General features: G+C 43.0%; 1 protein-coding gene across 6 annotated transcripts in view; it reads left to right on the plus strand.

The window, feature by feature from the left end:
- The window catches only part of ABLIM3 (actin binding LIM protein family member 3), a 137,239-nt gene that overhangs the window by 96,788 nt on the left and 21,931 nt on the right, over nucleotides 1-18,520 (plus strand). For 5 of the 6 annotated variants that reach the window (XM_006150865.3, XM_014588738.2, XM_027772805.1 and 2 more), the window contains 2 exons: nucleotides 6,631-6,689; nucleotides 12,411-12,482. In XM_006150865.3, the coding sequence (XP_006150927.1) occupies nucleotides 6,631-6,689; nucleotides 12,411-12,482 (131 nt within the window). Of the gene's footprint in view, nucleotides 1-6,630; nucleotides 6,690-12,410; nucleotides 12,483-16,796; nucleotides 16,953-18,520 lie in introns of all 6 variants that reach the window. The other variant, XM_006150861.2, reaches the window with a different exon arrangement.

Here is an 18,520-nt window from a genome sequence, read left to right on the forward strand (position 1 = left end):
GTCAAGGTCCTAGCCAGTCTGTGTCACAGAACTCTGAGAAACTTCACACTGCTGTGATCAAAAGAAGCACGGAAAAGAAATCCTCTGTAAGCGAACACTTTGGCAAGGATCAGGGGCAAAAACTTCTAATGCCTACATCAGTGAGTAAGAAGGGCCAGGCGTCAGGTGACCAAGAGGGTCACAGATGACCCATAGTGTCTAAAAACACCCTGATTCAGAAATGTTTGAAATCACAGTGCTGGCCAAACAGAACTTTCAGGTGGGCTGCTCAGTGGCTCCGCGTTTGTAACCCCTGGCTTGGTACTCTGGAAGACCATGAGTCCAGCTCTAGCTTTGACGTTAAAAATCAGAATGACAAAAAGCATTGGCAAATTGAATTTTCAAAGTCCTGCAGAGAGATAGGTGAGTTCCCAAACAGTAAATCAGCCCTAAATATTACAGGCATAGGGTTTACTATGACAAGTCAGAGAGATAAGACTGATTGCTGATTCTGCTAAGGATTAAAAACAGCTTTACTACATAGCCAAAGGATAGTTTTAGAGTTTCAGATCTCTATCTCTGAGTCAGCCGACAGAAATAGCTAATCCTTTACTTTTACAATCTTTTTTTTAATAATTATTTTATTTTATTCATTGTCTTTTTTTTTTTTTTTAAGTTGACCAGAGAGAGGAGGAAAGTGAAAAAGCAAGCAGCCAGGTCCAGGACTCGAACCATGGTCAACCATGTGGGAGTCCAGCTGCCTTAACCCACCACACTGGCTCCTACTTTTACAATCTTTGCAATATATTTTAACTGTAAGGACTGAAATTGTGGATGACAATCTCAGACGACAGGAGAATATGACTTGTTGAACCAGGAGTCCAACAAGCAAAAAATGTTGATCCTTACAAGTTAGAGTTTGGTCTTATAAAACATGGGTTTCTTTCTTCTTTTTTTAAAGAATTATTTATTTCATTTTATTTATTTATTCAATCATTTTCATTTGACCAGAGAAAGACAGACGAGTCAACAGAAGTGCTTGCCCTCCTTCCTGCTGGGTTTGGAACCCTAGTAACAGAGTACCCTCTGGTTTCCAGAAGCAGTTCACCCATAGGGAATGGGGGGACTGAGGAAACAGGGATAATTTTATTTCACCATCAGAAAAGTCATGATGTACTTTTTCTATGGAAAAATGTGCCATGCCTTTTCTGATGACCCAATATCACTGAGGTAAAATTGATATGATATAAAATTAACCATTTTTAAGGGTACAGTTCAGTAGCTTTTAGTACATTCACAATGTTGTGCAACAACCCCTCTATCTAGTTCCAAAATACGTTCCCCACCCCACAAGGAAACCTCGCTAAATAGTCACTCTCCATCCCTTCTCTCCCTAAACCCTGGCAACCACCGATTTGCTTTCTGTCTTTATAGATCTACATATTTTGAGTGTTTTTTAAGTTTATTTACTTCTTCCATGATCGAGAGAGACAGAGAAAAACAAAACAGAAACAGAGAGATGGCACCCTCAATAGGATCTTCATATCACAATTCCCCTCCAGTTTCAGCCAGCCCCAGCTGATGGGCCTGTGTGTGCCCCACATACTCAGTAATGTCTCCAGATGTGAACTAGAACCTCCCCATGAGGATCAGCTTCACAGAACACTGCAGTTTACCACTGCACTACTGCCCAGCCCCCAGCTGTTTCCTATAGATGAAATTATGTATGTATTCTTCTGTGATTGGCTTCTTTCCCTACGTATACTGTTTCTGGTTTCATCCATGGCATAGTATAGTATCCCTATAGTAGTCATTATTGTGGAAAATCATCTCATTGTATGGATAGTTCACGTTTTTAAGTGTAAATTTTTATTTCTCCTATGAGTGAGAGAGGCAGAGAAAGACAAAGAGAGACTGACCCCCCCCCAAAAGATGCCACGATCCCCAACTTCAGCCATCCCCAGACTGTGGACAAGCATATACCCAGTGTACTCAGAGGAGGTCTCTGGACTTGAACTGGGAATAGGATAGCCTTTCAGAGTGTTGCGTTTTACCTCTTGGCCACCATCTAGGCACTGGATAGATATTTTAAAGGAGAAATGTCAAGGTCCTAGCCAGTCTGTGTCACAGAACTCTGAGAAACTTCACACTGCTGTGATCAAAAGAAGCACGGAAAAGAAATCCTCTGTAAGCGAACACTTTGGCAAGGATCAGGGGCAAAAACTTCTAATGCCTACATCAGTGAGTAAGAAGGGCCAGGCGTCAGGTGACCAAGAGGGTCACAGATGACCCATAGTGTCTAAAAACACCCTGATTCAGAAATGTTTGAAATCACAGTGCTGGCCAAACAGAACTTTCAGGTGGGCTGCTCAGTGGCTCCGCGTTTGTAACCCCTGGCTTGGTACTCTGGAAGACCATGAGTCCAGCTCTAGCTTTGACGTTAAAAATCAGAATGACAAAAAGCATTGGCAAATTGAATTTTCAAAGTCCTGCAGAGAGATAGGTGAGTTCCCAAACAGTAAATCAGCCCTAAATATTACAGGCATAGGGTTTACTATGACAAGTCAGAGAGATAAGACTGATTGCTGATTCTGCTAAGGATTAAAAACAGCTTTACTACATAGCCAAAGGATAGTTTTAGAGTTTCAGATCTCTATCTCTGAGTCAGCCGACAGAAATAGCTAATCCTTTACTTTTACAATCTTTTTTTTAATAATTATTTTATTTTATTCATTGTCTTTTTTTTTTTTTTAAGTTGACCAGAGAGAGGAGGAAAGTGAAAAAGCAAGCAGCCAGGTCCAGGACTCGAACCATGGTCAACCATGTGGGAGTCCAGCTGCCTTAACCCACCACACTGGCTCCTACTTTTACAATCTTTGCAATATATTTTAACTGTAAGGACTGAAATTGTGGATGACAATCTCAGACGACAGGAGAATATGACTTGTTGAACCAGGAGTCCAACAAGCAAAAAATGTTGATCCTTACAAGTTAGAGTTTGGTCTTATAAAACATGGGTTTCTTTCTTCTTTTTTTAAAGAATTATTTATTTCATTTTATTTATTTATTTTTTAATTTGCTATAGGGCACATGCGTTCACCAGAGAAAGCAGAGAGAGAGAGAAAGAGAGAAAAAAAAAAAAGTGTAAAAACAAGCCACTGGGTCCAAGACTCAAACTGTAGTAGGCTACGTGGGAGTCCAGTACCTTAATCGCCATGCCACTTGCAGCCCAAAAACATGAGTTTCTTGACCCCAGGACATTCCAAGGAAACAAATTTGAAGAATCATCTAGCATTTAGCTCTGTGATTCTCAAATTTTGAGTTACAAAATCACCTGGAAGTTTGTTTAATCAGATTCCCAGTCCCCACCTCCAGGAAATTAGCTGCAGCAGCTCTGCAGAGAGGCCCAGGAATCTGTATTTTACCAGGCTGCAAGATAAGTAGTCCACAGGTCACACTTTGACAAACGCCCATCAAGGGAATAGTCTTACAGTCACTTAATCTAGAATAGTAGCTGTCAAATCAGAGTTTAATTTTTACTACTTTCCAAATCGCTGAGCCCGTTAGAGAACCCAACTTACCTAAAATAAAATATCATGTTTCTTTTGTTCAGTCGCTCAACGAGTATTTAAGAATCAGCAGTTCCTGCAGATATGTCTGTAAATAAGACAGATAGGACTCCTTTTCTTCATAGACTTTACATTCTCTTTGGGATTATGGGATAGGATAAGTAATTCTTTTCTCCATTCAGAGAAACCTTGTTAAGGTAGAAACACAGAAGTTCTAAGGATTGAGAGGAATCCTTTAAGATAGCCACCAGTCAAGAATGTCCACTGTATCCCGGCTGAACATTTATCCAGCCAATGAGTATTTACATACTTCTAGGGAAAAGTTATTCACTATAAGATGAATGAGGCCATTCAGTTCTTAGATGTTAAATTGTCCTTACCTGAAACATCTGCCTTTGCCTAATTTTATTATACTTTATAAGACTTGCAAAATAAAAACAAATCCATGCTTTTTCCCACAGAAAGTCATTAGAAAGAATATTTAAAAACAGTTTTTACCATTCTGTGCAGTATTCTCTGCAGGGTAAAGAGAGCCTCAAGCTCTAATTTTAGGTCTCCACCCTACTCTACTTACTATCTACTCTGGGTATATTTTATCTTGTATCTTATTTAGAAACACAAAGGTGGGATCCAGTCTGCCATTCATGTGTTTCTGTATTAACCCACAGGCCAGCCATTGTTTTGCTGCTTCTCTCTGGATGTTACCTTTCTGTCAACACTGCTGAGCTACTGACCAAGGGCATAAGTGCAGCAGACTCTGATTTCATAGGGGTATTCATGAACAAATCATCTTTGCTTATCTTCATTTAGCTAATGAATGCTAGCTACCAACAAATTCCTTTTTGAAACTCTTTTATTAAGGTGATAATACTGCCGGGGCTAGCAGTTACCACATGGCTGGCCACAGTTCAAGTCCTGAACTGGGCAGCTTGAAATTTATGCTGGGTGCATGTGCATGCCCAAAATCCCAGGAGGAGAAAAGATAGCAACATGGCCATCCTCCGGGGCGGGTGTGTGTGTGTGGGAGTGATCTCTCACTTTCCCTCTCACTATTTCTCTCTCTTTCTCTCTCTCTCTCTCTCAAACACACGTGCCCTATAGCAAAAACTTTAACGTTTTTAAAAAAAGATACTGCCAACTTCCAAACTTCTGAGTTTTTTTCATTTCTAATTATATTCTCTTTTGCTCTTTTGAGTCTCCCTTCTCATTTCTTACACTAATATGCTCTCCTATGTACAGAGTACAGAAGCTAATGGCCATTCTTGGCTCAGTTTTACTTCAGAACAGATTTGTCAATGTCACAGAGTCAAAAAGCAGGAGAGAACATCAAGTTTGGCCTCCTCACTTTTCAAATCATTTCCTCCCACAAGGATCTTTGCCCCCTTCACCTTGCCTGTGCCTCTTTTACTTAATCTCATGACTTTCTCAGACCTCTGAGTCCACCTCATCCATTTCCTACAGTGACCTGTAGCATGTGTTTCCTGCCAGGGCCACAGTCATAAACAACTCCTGGTAGATTCAGGAACAACTCAGAGAGGAACCGGAAATGCTCTCTCTAATAACTCTCCAAAGCAAGGTTCCTGACCCATAGCTTAGTAGTGGGAACACCCTATGTTTGCTGGATCAAGCCACAGATCCAGAGTCCCTCTACTGGGCTTGAAGAGCCATTGCATTTTGCTTCAGAAGAAATTTAATTCATGTTGATTAACTAGAAATACCCAAGAACATCAGCAGAGAAGAATCAAAGATTCCTATCCTACAAAAGGCAAAAACAACCCTAGATTAGAATCTTGGAGACAAAAATAATCTTCACGACAGTCTACATCCCACCTCACTGTTCTTCAGATGAAGAAACTAGGACCCAGGGAGAGGATACATTAGGTGCTGTGCAGAGACAAGAGCACAGAGTTCCATGGTTTAAGCTGATCACTATACTCTCTTTGGGGTCTAATTATTTTTTACCTTACTCCACCCTCTTTCCTTTAGCCAGTATTCCAGTCCTAGGGTTCCAGGCACAAATCATGATGGCAAGTATATCCTAGAAACAAAGTCAGACAAACAAATGCCATCTGGGTGCTCAGGAATCTAGCCATTTGCTGGCTCCTTTCCTTTCAGGGCTGCTTATAAGAGGAATGACTCCAGAGGGATAATATGTTCCTATTTTTCCTTCTAATCCAGGACACCTGTCCCTTCTTTAGGGAACGTGTAATATTTGGGGCTTCTCCTCAACATGTGACCAGCCACCTGTTGCTCTGCCTTTCTAAATTGGACTTTCAGATTTGGGCCAGCCAACTGGACCCCCTCACACAATAAAAATTGGGCATTAGCAATATGCTAAATTTGAAGAGTCTGGAGTTTCTGAGGAATTAACAGGTCAAGATAATGTTCTCCAGCAGAATAGATACCATGATACCTCCACCCCTCACCCAAATGTAATAGCTCTAATAGACTGTCATAAATAAGTCTTTGAAGAGAAAGAGGCTGGAGTTCACCATGGTCTGTCATTTCCTTTCACCCCCACTGCTACTCATTTATATAACAGATATTTACTGACCACCTGCTAAGTGTCACTCACTGCCAATCGTCCACTCATCTGTTCACCCCACGAACATGTATAGACTGCTGCTAAGAGCCAAGTCTCAGACTGGATGCTCTGGGGGATATAGCAATGAATAAAGCTCAGTCCCTGTCCAAAGGAGCTCTTAATTTAGTTGGGGTGATAAGCCCACAAGCTATTATGACTTAAGACTGTATGTGTGGACAGAGATGCAAAGAACTATGGATCACAGAGGAGAGAGAAGTCACCCCCAGCTGGCAGGTAAGAGAGTTTACAAGAAGATGGCATGGGAGACCTGGTCCTTGAGGAATGGGTACAATCTGGACACATGAAGTGTGTGGGTGGTCAAGTCAGTGTTCCAGCAGAGAGGTGCCAACAGGGAGCTGAGAAAGCCGAGTCCTCCTGGCTGGTGTGCAAGGGAACATATGCTGCCCAGGGACTAAATCCAGATGGGGGGTGGGGAGAGCATTCAGATGCTGGTAGGTTGGAAAGGTCTAAGCCTTTGCTATTTTCCTGACCCCACAGGCTCAGAGGTTTGGCATCCCATCTGCAAACAGGCAGCCCGGGCAGAGAAGAAGTTAAAGGTAAGTCAGAGAGTAATGATGCCGGGTTGCTATCTTTTGCTACAGGTAGGGAGAGCTGTGCTTTCATGCAGATTCCACATTCCTCCATGAGCACACTCCCAAATGTATGCCTGTATTCTTGGATGTTCTTAATGGTAACACCTGCCTTATGGGGGCTTTACGGAGATGAAGACATTAGATGTGAATGCACTTTGAAAACTGTGAGCTGTACATTCATTTGAGTTTCTAAGTTTCTGAGGCAAGGCTGGAACCTTACCATTGCTGATCAAGAGGGCAGCCTCTCTGAGGAGCTCAGCCATGTCCCTCTCTCCATGTCTAAAGTTATTTATTGATAGTAAACAAATCCATGCTTTTTCCCACAGAAAGTCATTAGAAAGAATATTTAAAAACAGTTTTTACCATTCTGTGCAGTATTCTCTGCAGGGTAAAGAGAGCCTCAAGCTCTAATTTTAGGTCTCCACCCTACTCTACTTACTATCTACTCTGGGTATATTTTATCTTGTATCTTATTTAGAAACACAAAGGTGGGATCCAGTCTGCCATTCATGTGTTTCTGTATTAACCCACAGGCCAGCCATTGTTTTGCTGCTTCTCTCTGGATGTTACCTTTCTGTCAACACTGCTGAGCTACTGACCAAGGGCATAAGTGCAGCAGACTCTGATTTCATAGGGGTATTCATGAACAAATCATCTTTGCTTATCTTCATTTAGCTAATGAATGCTAGCTACCAACAAATTCCTTTTTGAAACTCTTTTATTAAGGTGATAATACTGCCGGGGCTAGCAGTTACCACATGGCTGGCCACAGTTCAAGTCCTGAACTGGGCAGCTTGAAATTTATGCTGGGTGCATGTGCATGCCCAAAATCCCAGGAGGAGAAAAGATAGCAACATGGCCATCCTCCGGGGCGGGTGTGTGTGTGTGGGAGTGATCTCTCACTTTCCCTCTCACTATTTCTCTCTCTTTCTCTCTCTCTCTCTCTCAAACACACGTGCCCTATAGCAAAAACTTTAACGTTTTTAAAAAAAGATACTGCCAACTTCCAAACTTCTGAGTTTTTTTCATTTCTAATTATATTCTCTTTTGCTCTTTTGAGTCTCCCTTCTCATTTCTTACACTAATATGCTCTCCTATGTACAGAGTACAGAAGCTAATGGCCATTCTTGGCTCAGTTTTACTTCAGAACAGATTTGTCAATGTCACAGAGTCAAAAAGCAGGAGAGAACATCAAGTTTGGCCTCCTCACTTTTCAAATCATTTCCTCCCACAAGGATCTTTGCCCCCTTCACCTTGCCTGTGCCTCTTTTACTTAATCTCATGACTTTCTCAGACCTCTGAGTCCACCTCATCCATTTCCTACAGTGACCTGTAGCATGTGTTTCCTGCCAGGGCCACAGTCATAAACAACTCCTGGTAGATTCAGGAACAACTCAGAGAGGAACCGGAAATGCTCTCTCTAATAACTCTCCAAAGCAAGGCTCCTGACCCATAGCTTAGTAGTGGGAACACCCTATGTTTGCTGGATCAAGCCACAGATCCAGAGTCCCTCTACTGGGCTTGAAGAGCCATTGCATTTTGCTTCAGAAGAAATTTAATTCATGTTGATTAACTAGAAATACCCAAGAACATCAGCAGAGAAGAATCAAAGATTCCTATCCTACAAAAGGCAAAAACAACCCTAGATTAGAATCTTGGAGACAAAAATAATCTTCACGACAGTCTACATCCCACCTCACTGTTCTTCAGATGAAGAAACTAGGACCCAGGGAGAGGATACATTAGGTGCTGTGCAGAGACAAGAGCACAGAGTTCCATGGTTTAAGCTGATCACTATACTCTCTTTGGGGTCTAATTATTTTTTACCTTACTCCACCCTCTTTCCTTTAGCCAGTATTCCAGTCCTAGGGTTCCAGGCACAAATCATGATGGCAAGTATATCCTAGAAACAAAGTCAGACAAACAAATGCCATCTGGGTGCTCAGGAATCTAGCCATTTGCTGGCTCCTTTCCTTTCAGGGCTGCTTATAAGAGGAATGACTCCAGAGGGATAATATGTTCCTATTTTTCCTTCTAATCCAGGACACCTGTCCCTTCTTTAGGGAACGTGTAATATTTGGGGCTTCTCCTCAACATGTGACCAGCCACCTGTTGCTCTGCCTTTCTAAATTGGACTTTCAGATTTGGGCCAGCCAACTGGACCCCCTCACACAATAAAAATTGGGCATTAGCAATATGCTAAATTTGAAGAGTCTGGAGTTTCTGAGGAATTAACAGGTCAAGATAATGTTCTCCAGCAGAATAGATACCATGATACCTCCACCCCTCACCCAAATGTAATAGCTCTAATAGACTGTCATAAATAAGTCTTTGAAGAGAAAGAGGCTGGAGTTCACCATGGTCTGTCATTTCCTTTCACCCCCACTGCTACTCATTTATATAACAGATATTTACTGACCACCTGCTAAGTGTCACTCACTGCCAATCGTCCACTCATCTGTTCACCCCACGAACATGTATAGACTGCTGCTAAGAGCCAAGTCTCAGACTGGATGCTCTGGGGGATATAGCAATGAATAAAGCTCAGTCCCTGTCCAAAGGAGCTCTTAATTTAGTTGGGGTGATAAGCCCACAAGCTATTATGACTTAAGACTGTATGTGTGGACAGAGATGCAAAGAACTATGGATCACAGAGGAGAGAGAAGTCACCCCCAGCTGGCAGGTAAGAGAGTTTACAAGAAGATGGCATGGGAGACCTGGTCCTTGAGGAATGGGTACAATCTGGACACATGAAGTGTGTGGGTGGTCAAGTCAGTGTTCCAGCAGAGAGGTGCCAACAGGGAGCTGAGAAAGCCGAGTCCTCCTGGCTGGTGTGCAAGGGAACATATGCTGCCCAGGGACTAAATCCAGATGGGGGGTGGGGAGAGCATTCAGATGCTGGTAGGTTGGAAAGGTCTAAGCCTTTGCTATTTTCCTGACCCCACAGGCTCAGAGGTTTGGCATCCCATCTGCAAACAGGCAGCCCGGGCAGAGAAGAAGTTAAAGGTAAGTCAGAGAGTAATGATGCCGGGTTGCTATCTTTTGCTACAGGTAGGGAGAGCTGTGCTTTCATGCAGATTCCACATTCCTCCATGAGCACACTCCCAAATGTATGCCTGTATTCTTGGATGTTCTTAATGGTAACACCTGCCTTATGGGGGCTTTACGGAGATGAAGACATTAGATGTGAATGCACTTTGAAAACTGTGAGCTGTACATTCATTTGAGTTTCTAAGTTTCTGAGGCAAGGCTGGAACCTTACCATTGCTGATCAAGAGGGCAGCCTCTCTGAGGAGCTCAGCCATGTCCCTCTCTCCATGTCTAAAGTTATTTATTGATAGTAAAAGTTAATATTGTCACTGTAATTGACCATTTTCAAAACATCTACACAGCCACTGTCTAAACTTGATCTCTTTAACCCCATGAGGCAGATAGAATGAGAAATTTTATCTCGCCTTGCCTGTGAGAAAACCAAATCCAAACAAGGGTGGTGATTTCCCCACAGTAACAGCCCCAGATAGAAACACAGCCTGTGTCCCCAGGCACATACCAGATGGACTGAGGTTCTGCCTGCCTCTGAATTACTGTGCTCTGACAAATACCAGGTGATGTTGTGAATCTTCCACACTGCAGTGGAAATGGAGCTGCCTAGGCTGCAGGGAGGGACCCTGCTTCCAGGTTCTCAATGCTGAGAGAACCTGGGAAAGTGTTGAAGGGCAGGGCGTGGCATTCAATGTCTCCATTGTGCTTTTATGCCCTGACCCCCAGATCTCAACATGGCTCCCTATGACTCCACTGTTACCTGACACAGTCCCCTCAATGGAAAACACACATGCACAATTTCTGACCAGCTAGTTAAGTGTGTCTTCTTTGCCATCTCATCTGTTGAATGAAATTTTCGTGAGAGAGTTCATCTATTGATAGATAGATAGATAGATAAAAATTAAGCTATGAATTATTTTCTCTGTTTCTTCAAAGCTTTTCCCAGTTTAGGTGTAAGAAAGCCTAATTTTCCTTTTTGTCCTTAATTTCCACCTCTTTTTTCCTTCTATAGTCCTGGTGCTTTCTGCTGCATCTGTGTACCACATATATCATAATATTCTTAGTATTTTTCTTTAAATCAACTCACTTTAACTCAATTTACTTAACTTACTTTAAGATAAAGCTTCATATCACAAAGTGGAAACCAGTAATATTTGCTTTAAAAAGAAAATAATCTACAGAATAAATTCAATGACAATGAAATAATTCCTAAGAATAAGTCTAAAATGCTAACCAGATAATGTCGCCTGCACTTTCTTTGTTAAATAAGAGAAATTAGCAGTTGTTAAGAGATGTGTTGAAATGTATTAACCAAATTGAGCATTCATCCTCCATCTAATCAAGAGGATTGAAATAAAACGTTATTGTACATTTTACTCTTTCACTCTATGACTCAGTGCTTTAAATTGTAGGGTGAGAGATCTGGGAGGGAATTACGCAAACCTGAAGCTCAGCTCCTTCGTTTCACAGATCAGGAATCCAAGTTCCTTTAAATCATATATTCACTACTGGTCCTTGATTTCCAGTCCTTTTCTTTTTTCCTCTACAACATATGCCACTCTCCTAGATGCATGAAGATTGGCATCGCTGTGATTCTGCTAAGGGAGCTATGAATTAATCACTGTCACATCCAGAGACCGGGGTTAATGTCAGTTTCGATGGCTATGCTATAAAGAATTAGCAGGTTGTACAGTGACATCAAGTTTAACCTACTTTCACATCTGGAATAAATTAACTGCCACGGGATGAATACTAACTAATTTTATTCATTTAAAGTGACTATGCTCAGGACTAGTATAATCCAAAATGAAAAATTGTATGACTTTCTATTTGAAAGGCTAGCTGCAAACATATAGAAAATAAACCTATATTCTTTCCAACAGCCTGAAGTCCTGTGTAATCTAGATCTCATTCACTCTTTTTTTTTTGGAGAGGTTTTTGCTATAGGGCGCGTGCGCTCGCCAGACAGACAGAGAGAGAGACATAGAGACAGAAAGCGAGAAATCACCCCCCAGGGGGGATGGTCACGCCGCAATCCCTTCTCCTCCATTCTCCTCTCAGGATCTTGGGCACGCACGCACACGCGCCCGGCGTGAGTTCTAAGCCACTGGGTCCAGGACGCGAACCGTGGTCGACTACGTGGGAGTCCAGTGACATAGCCATTTCACTAACTGCTGGTTCCCTCATTCACTCTTGGACATTGACTAAAGTCAGAAAATAAAGAGACAGTATGGAAGTATACAGAAAGTACTTTAACAGTATTACCAATGTTCCCTGAAAAGGTGCATTCTTTTTTTTTTTTTTTGAGAGGTTTTTGCTATAGGGCGCATGCGCTCACCAGACAGAGAGAGAGAGAGACAGAGAGACAGAAAGCGAGAAATCACTCCCCAGGTGGGATGGCCACGCCGCAATCCCTTCTCCATTCTCCTCTCAGGATCTTGGGCACGCAAGCACATGTGCCCGGCGTGAGTTTAAGCCACTGGGTCCAGGACTTGAACCGCGGTCGACTATGTGGGAGTCCAGCAACATAGCCATTACGCTAACTGCTGGCCCCAAAAGGTGCATTCTTACGCCCCTGTCTCCCACTCTTCGCCAAGCCCAGGGAGCAGCTTCTCACCCCTTCTGTCTTCATCTCCCCTACAGCACAGACGGACGTCTGAAACTTCCATCTCACCCCCTGGATCCAGCATTGGGTCACCCAACCGAGTCATCTGCGTATGTATCACTATCCAGCCATTGATGAGCCTTTCTTATCCCCTGGCCTGGTATATAAGGCGTTTCTAAGGAAGAAGCAGCTGTCAAGTTCTCATCTGGCTGATATTCTGTGCATGCCTGTCATATGCTAGGCTCTGTGCCAGGTCCTGAGGATACAATAAGAACAGAAGGTCATAGACCCTACTCTCATGAAGCACACAGTCCAACGAACCCAGAGTTACAAGGATAATGCAGAATTTCACAGAGCACAAGAAGGAAATACAATGACAGCAAGAACCCTTGCTGAGTTCTGAAACCAGTGTCTCTTAGTCCACTGTGTTGCTAATAACAGAAATGCCTTTGTCTGAGTAATTTACAAAAATTGAGGTTTGTTTAACTCAGTTTTGGAAATCCAAAGCAAGGGACCACATCTAGTAATGGTCTTCTTTTTGGTGGAGATCTGAGGCAGTACAAAACATCACAAAGAGACAGAGCAACAGCGCATGTGTCTGTTTCTTTCTCGGTCCCTCTCCTTGCAAACCCACCAGAAGTCATGAGGGCCCCATCCTGATTACCTTAATCCTAACCTCCCAAAGGCCACAGCTCTTACTCCCATAATTAGGTGAAGTTATTTTTTTTTTCCCCTCTTAATCCCATCACAATGGCAACTAAATTTTAGCACATGAATTTTGAATAGGATACAATCAAACCACAGCACACTACACTGCCTGAGCTTCCATCTCCAGAGGCATTCAAACAGAGACTCGTCATCTTTCAGGGATGTGACAGAAGAAACAAGAGTCAAGTTAGATGACCTCAGAGGTCTCTTGTATGTATAATTCATTCATTTATTCATTCATTCATTCATTCATTCTTTCATTCTTTCATTCAACAAACGTGTGCTGAGTGTCTACTCTGTGCTAAGCACTGTGCTCTGTGCTGGGGAAATGGAGGCAAAACCACGTAGACTTGATGTCTGTCCTCAGGACATCTGAACATATAATGCCATGGATAATCAGTTGTAATCCTAAATGCCAGCAAGAAAAGTACAGAGGTCTCTGACGATGCTAGGGATAAACAGAGAGACCAACAGTCTAAAACAGACTGGGAGAAGGTATATGCAAGGAAGAAACATTTAAGCTCAAACCTGAGGGATACACAAAAGTAAGCTAAAGGCAGTGGAGAGGCAGAACCAGGGAGGACAGAAATGATCAACCAACCCTAAACTAACTGACTCAGTTGTTCCAGCCCTCCACAACTCAAAGGAGCCAAGAGGACCCTAAATGTGGACGGTTTCTGCAGCAGGAAACCCATTCCTTGTGAGAAGCTCCAGATACAGACCACAAACCAGCCAGCCTTGGGTGGGCTCTGATCACTGTTGCTAAATCATTACTCCAAGCCCACATTCAGTTTCCTCTTTGATAACTTGAATGATGTGATTGTTTTCTTTCCTTCTTTCCTTCCTCTGATCAAATGAAAAACAAAGACGTACACATTATCATTGACTGCAACTTCAATATGGGTCAATACTACCGTGTGACTGTTACAGAAGACAGGCTACTTTGATCACCAGCTGTACTCTCTGAAGATTGCTGTCCAGAATGAGAGATGATGGTCCCCCTGGCACTAGGAATGGGGTCACACCACAGCAGGATTAATGGACTTAGTTTCAGGGCCTGCACTGTGAGAAGGTTGTTGACACAATGAGCATGTCTCCAGAGGAGACACGAGAAGCTCAGGGAGCTACTGCACTGTAAGGCCGTTACTAGCTGGTATCCCTGTGCTCCTGAGGAGCCTCATTCACCTGAGTGAAATAATGACTATGTGGTGTTCACCTTGGAGTCCCAGAGAAAGCCTCCTAGAGTTGTCCCCTATGAGAAGCAACTACACGACATATGACAATGGTACCTGGAGAAACCAGAGCTCATGCCTCCTAGTTGGGTGCTTATACCTTGAAATCAGTGCCTTTCATACCTTAATGTAGTCACGTATCTTTCCTTCCACATTCTCTTGCTCTCTCCTTTTATGGCACTTCACATCCAGCTGTTCTGTGTAACGACTATACATATTATCGGTCATGTTTTAAGTCAGGTCATTCCAAACCTGGCTTCCAAAATTGGCACGAGAAAAAAAAAAAACACTTTGGAGCTGGAGATATGCAATAGCAGGCATAAAGAGTATTAGTTAAATTTGCACAGACACTTGAGATTTGGCAATAAAATAGAATTATCAGTGAACCTGGAGTAGGCAGGTTCTTTCAAACTTTAAAATTTTGTTCCAGCCCCCACTGTCTCCTAGAATAATTTTTAAATGGTTTAACTTGACCAGCTCACATGTTCTCTTCCTTCCTTCCTGGCTAATTATGTTAGGATGCTTCTAATCAATCAGTGCACCTTCAGACCAAGGCTCATTTACAGCCCTGCTATAAATGAGGTGGCTACAGGAAGAAATAAACATTTAATATTTCTGAGGTCTTGAGTAAAGTTTCAAGGTGAATAATTATGGGTCAAGACCAGTTTGAAAAATGCCAAGAGCTCTCAAGATCAAAATGTAACAAACCAAGAAAAGAGGCAGCATTTATTTCAACAAGTGGACTCACCTAATAATGTTCCTCTACCCACATACCCCCAAACTGGCACAGATGTGGGTGAATGTACCAGGCAGACTCTGGCAGAAATAGCTGGCACAGCTCAAAGAGTTCACCTAGGGAGGGTTTCATGAAAGGACATTTTCAGATATATTGGGGTGGTGGAGGTGGAGGTTAAGAGACCCACAAGAGATAGTGAGGTATCCGGAGATTACAAACACAGAACCTTGGTACCACCCAAGGCCTCAGGAGACAGGAGAGGGAATACGGTTAACAGAGCTGGTAAAAGCTGGAGCTGCGAAAGAGCAGCTGCCAGCTAGAAGCTGTACCCAACCCACAGTCAGGCAGGAGGTACATGCCAGCCTCTCTCTGGACTCATCCTCCCATCTCTGCTGCTGCCTCTCACCAGTGGTACCCAACTGAAAGCCAGAGAGCAAAAGAGCATGTGATATCACCCAGGGGGCACCAGGACACAGATCTTGGCAAGGAAAGATGGACAGCAGGCCTTAGGTCAATAGAAACTAAACAGCATGGTGCCCACACAGCACTGGAACAGGACAAGACTAGAATAACGGAAGGGCTTTGGGAGGATTTTAAATTAGCAAAGTGTATAAAGCATTTATAAATACTACTCTCTCTGAAGTAGTTTTGGCCCTGAGACTACCTGAGCCCTGTCGTGCTTAGAGAATGGCATAAGGGTAATTGTTCCCTTGAATTCTCTACCCAGTGTCCTTCCTTAATTTGCCTCTCCCCAGAACTTTGCAAACCACAGTAGTTACAAAAGAGACGGGTCCTTATTGACCATAGCAGAAGCCAGTCTCTGAGGAAGCAGCTGGAAGACATGGCCATGGAAAGGATGTGGTTTCAGGGGCCATGAGATATGGGCTGTCCTTGGCAAAGGGACGCTCTCTTTTAATCCATTTAACTCCAGAGGGCTGGATTCATACAAAGTCAAGTAGAAGGTAAAGGCTTGTCTCAGTTTGATGTAGGAACAGCTTTCTGAGTTGAACCTTCTGACAATACATCCCATCCCAGCAAGCCAGGAGAAGCCACTGGAGAGCGGAGGCTCTCAGGTGAGACTACAGGGGTTCAAATTCTAGATTTTGCTACTTCTTAACTATGCGACCTTGGGCAAATTAATTGGTTCTCTGTATGTCTGTTTTCTTACTCAAAATGAGGACAATATTAATAACTACTATCAGAAGTCTGAGTTGTCTGGATGACCCAAGTTAAACTATCTATTGTATGTAAGAGATTTGAGACAGCATGGCCCATGATAAGTGCTCATCTAATGTTAGCCAGCATTTGACTCTTAACGGTTATTTTTGTCTTTACCAAATTAATCTTCTCCTTCAAGATGCTATGAATTGAGATGTTCTCACTATATGGGGTTGGGAACACATTAGCTAATAAGTTGTGCAATCTTTTGTGCCTCAGCTTCCTCATCTAGAAAATGGGGATAATCCTGACACTTCACCGAGGCATTAAGACACTTAAAGAACATAATTCCTGTCAAACACAGGGCATTACAAACAATGCGTGCTCTATAAATGGAAGCCTGTTGTAATCTACGGCCTCAAAGACCGTTCTTACTTTAACCTTCTATGTTTCTTCAATTCAATCCCAGTATTTTGTTTACATTGGAAACTGGAGAAGTGTGTTCTTCCTTTACCTTGTTTTTTGTTTTCTCTCTCCTTTCCCTTTTCCTTCTTATCTTTCTACTTCTTTCCTATTTCCCTCTTCCCTAGGCTAAAGTGGATAATGAGATCCTTAATTACAAAGACCTGGCAGCTCTCCCCAAGGTTAAGTCCATCTACGAGGTACAACGCCCCGACCTCATTTCTTACGAGCCTCATTCCAGATACACATCTGATGAGATGTTGGAGCGATGTGGCTATGGAGAGGTATTGCGACTTGTCCTTCTCTCTGGAGCTATTGTAATCAAGAAGGTCCCACTGGGGTCCCCAGCCCACTCTATCACAGTTTGGCCTCCACCATATTGACCTCGGACTCTTTTAAACTGGAATTTATAGCCAACATTTAAAAAGCAAGAGAATTCATCCAAAAATCTTATTTTTTGGCCAGTCATGCACAATCAGGGCTGGCAACATTAAACCGTCCTTCCACCACCTGGAGAAGGGTAGCAGCCCTCCTCCCCCTCCCAGCTAGGACGCAGACTCCCCATCTCTTCAGTCCCATCACTCCTTGATAATTCCCAACACTGAAGACAAAAATCTGTGACCACTTATCAGTTGAGCTGTTGTTTACCTTTTAGTGGAATGTTTTTCTTATATCCAGCTCATGGTTCTCATTCTCTGCCAGGCTCAGTGGTCACTTAGCTTTCTTATCCCTGATTAGGCATGTTCTCTGATTTTTGCACTTGGCCCTAAAGCCCCTGTGCTCTGAGGAAGAGATGCTTTTATAAAGATTCAGCATCAGATGTTGTTCTTTTGTTGTCTTTTTTTTTTTTTTTCCTACAGAGATGTTTTTGTTATAGGACACAGAAAGACAGAGAGACAGAGAGAGACAGAGAGACAGAAAGCGAGAAATCACCTCCCAAGGGGATGGCCACACTGCAATCCCTTCTCCTCCGTTCTCCTCTCAGGATCTTGGGCACGCATGCACATGCACCCAGTATGAGTTTAGGCCACCAGGTCTAGGACACAAACTGCGGTCAACTACATAGGAGTCCAGCAACATAGCCATTATGCCAACTGCTGGTCCCATGCATCAGATGTTCCTTAAATCATTAAATGTTTGCTAGACAGAGAAAGTGTTCTCAGCGAGGCAGGGTAGCTGTTATATTGGAGGTCCTGGCAGTTGATATCCCAGGAGATTTCTAACCCTATCCAGGCCCCCTGAACTGAGATAATTTGGAGCAGGAGCCTTAGCCTGGTGAAAAGGGACCTAGGTTCTTGATCTAGCTCCACCATAACAACCCTTGTGACCTCAGCTAGTCCTCTTCCTCTCTAAAGGGGTTGGGATTCCGTTTGGTTGAAGAGCCCAGTGCAAGATTCTTTGGATTCTGGTCCCTGAAATGAACAAGGGAAAAGAGACCAAAATGTTTGACAGAAGCAGATTTTCCCAATGTTAGGGGTAACAATTTAGAACCCACAGGCCACACAGCAAGTCCTAGATTTGTTTTGTTTCATGCATGAAGTGTCTTTAAAATGTAAATTAGATGTCATCACGTAAATGCTGAGAGATTCCACACAAGAATTTGTATTTCTGGGAGCCAGTAGATAGTATAGTGGTTAAGAAGCTAGATTCTCACATGGCTGACCATGGTTCAAGTCCCAGGCCTGGTAGCTTTAAAAATCACACTGGGCACATGTGTGTGCATGCTTAAAATCCTGAGAGGAGAATGGAGAAGGGATTATAGTATGGTCATCTCCCCTGGGGGGTGATTTCTTGCTTTCTGTCTCTCTCTCTGGCCAGCGCATGCACCCTATAGCAAAAACCTCTCCCCCCA

Source organism: Tupaia chinensis, unplaced genomic scaffold, assembly GCF_000334495.1.
Source record: "Tupaia chinensis unplaced genomic scaffold, TupChi_1.0 Scaffold000303_1, whole genome shotgun sequence".
NCBI classification, from domain to species: Eukaryota; Metazoa; Chordata; class Mammalia; order Scandentia; family Tupaiidae; genus Tupaia; species Tupaia belangeri.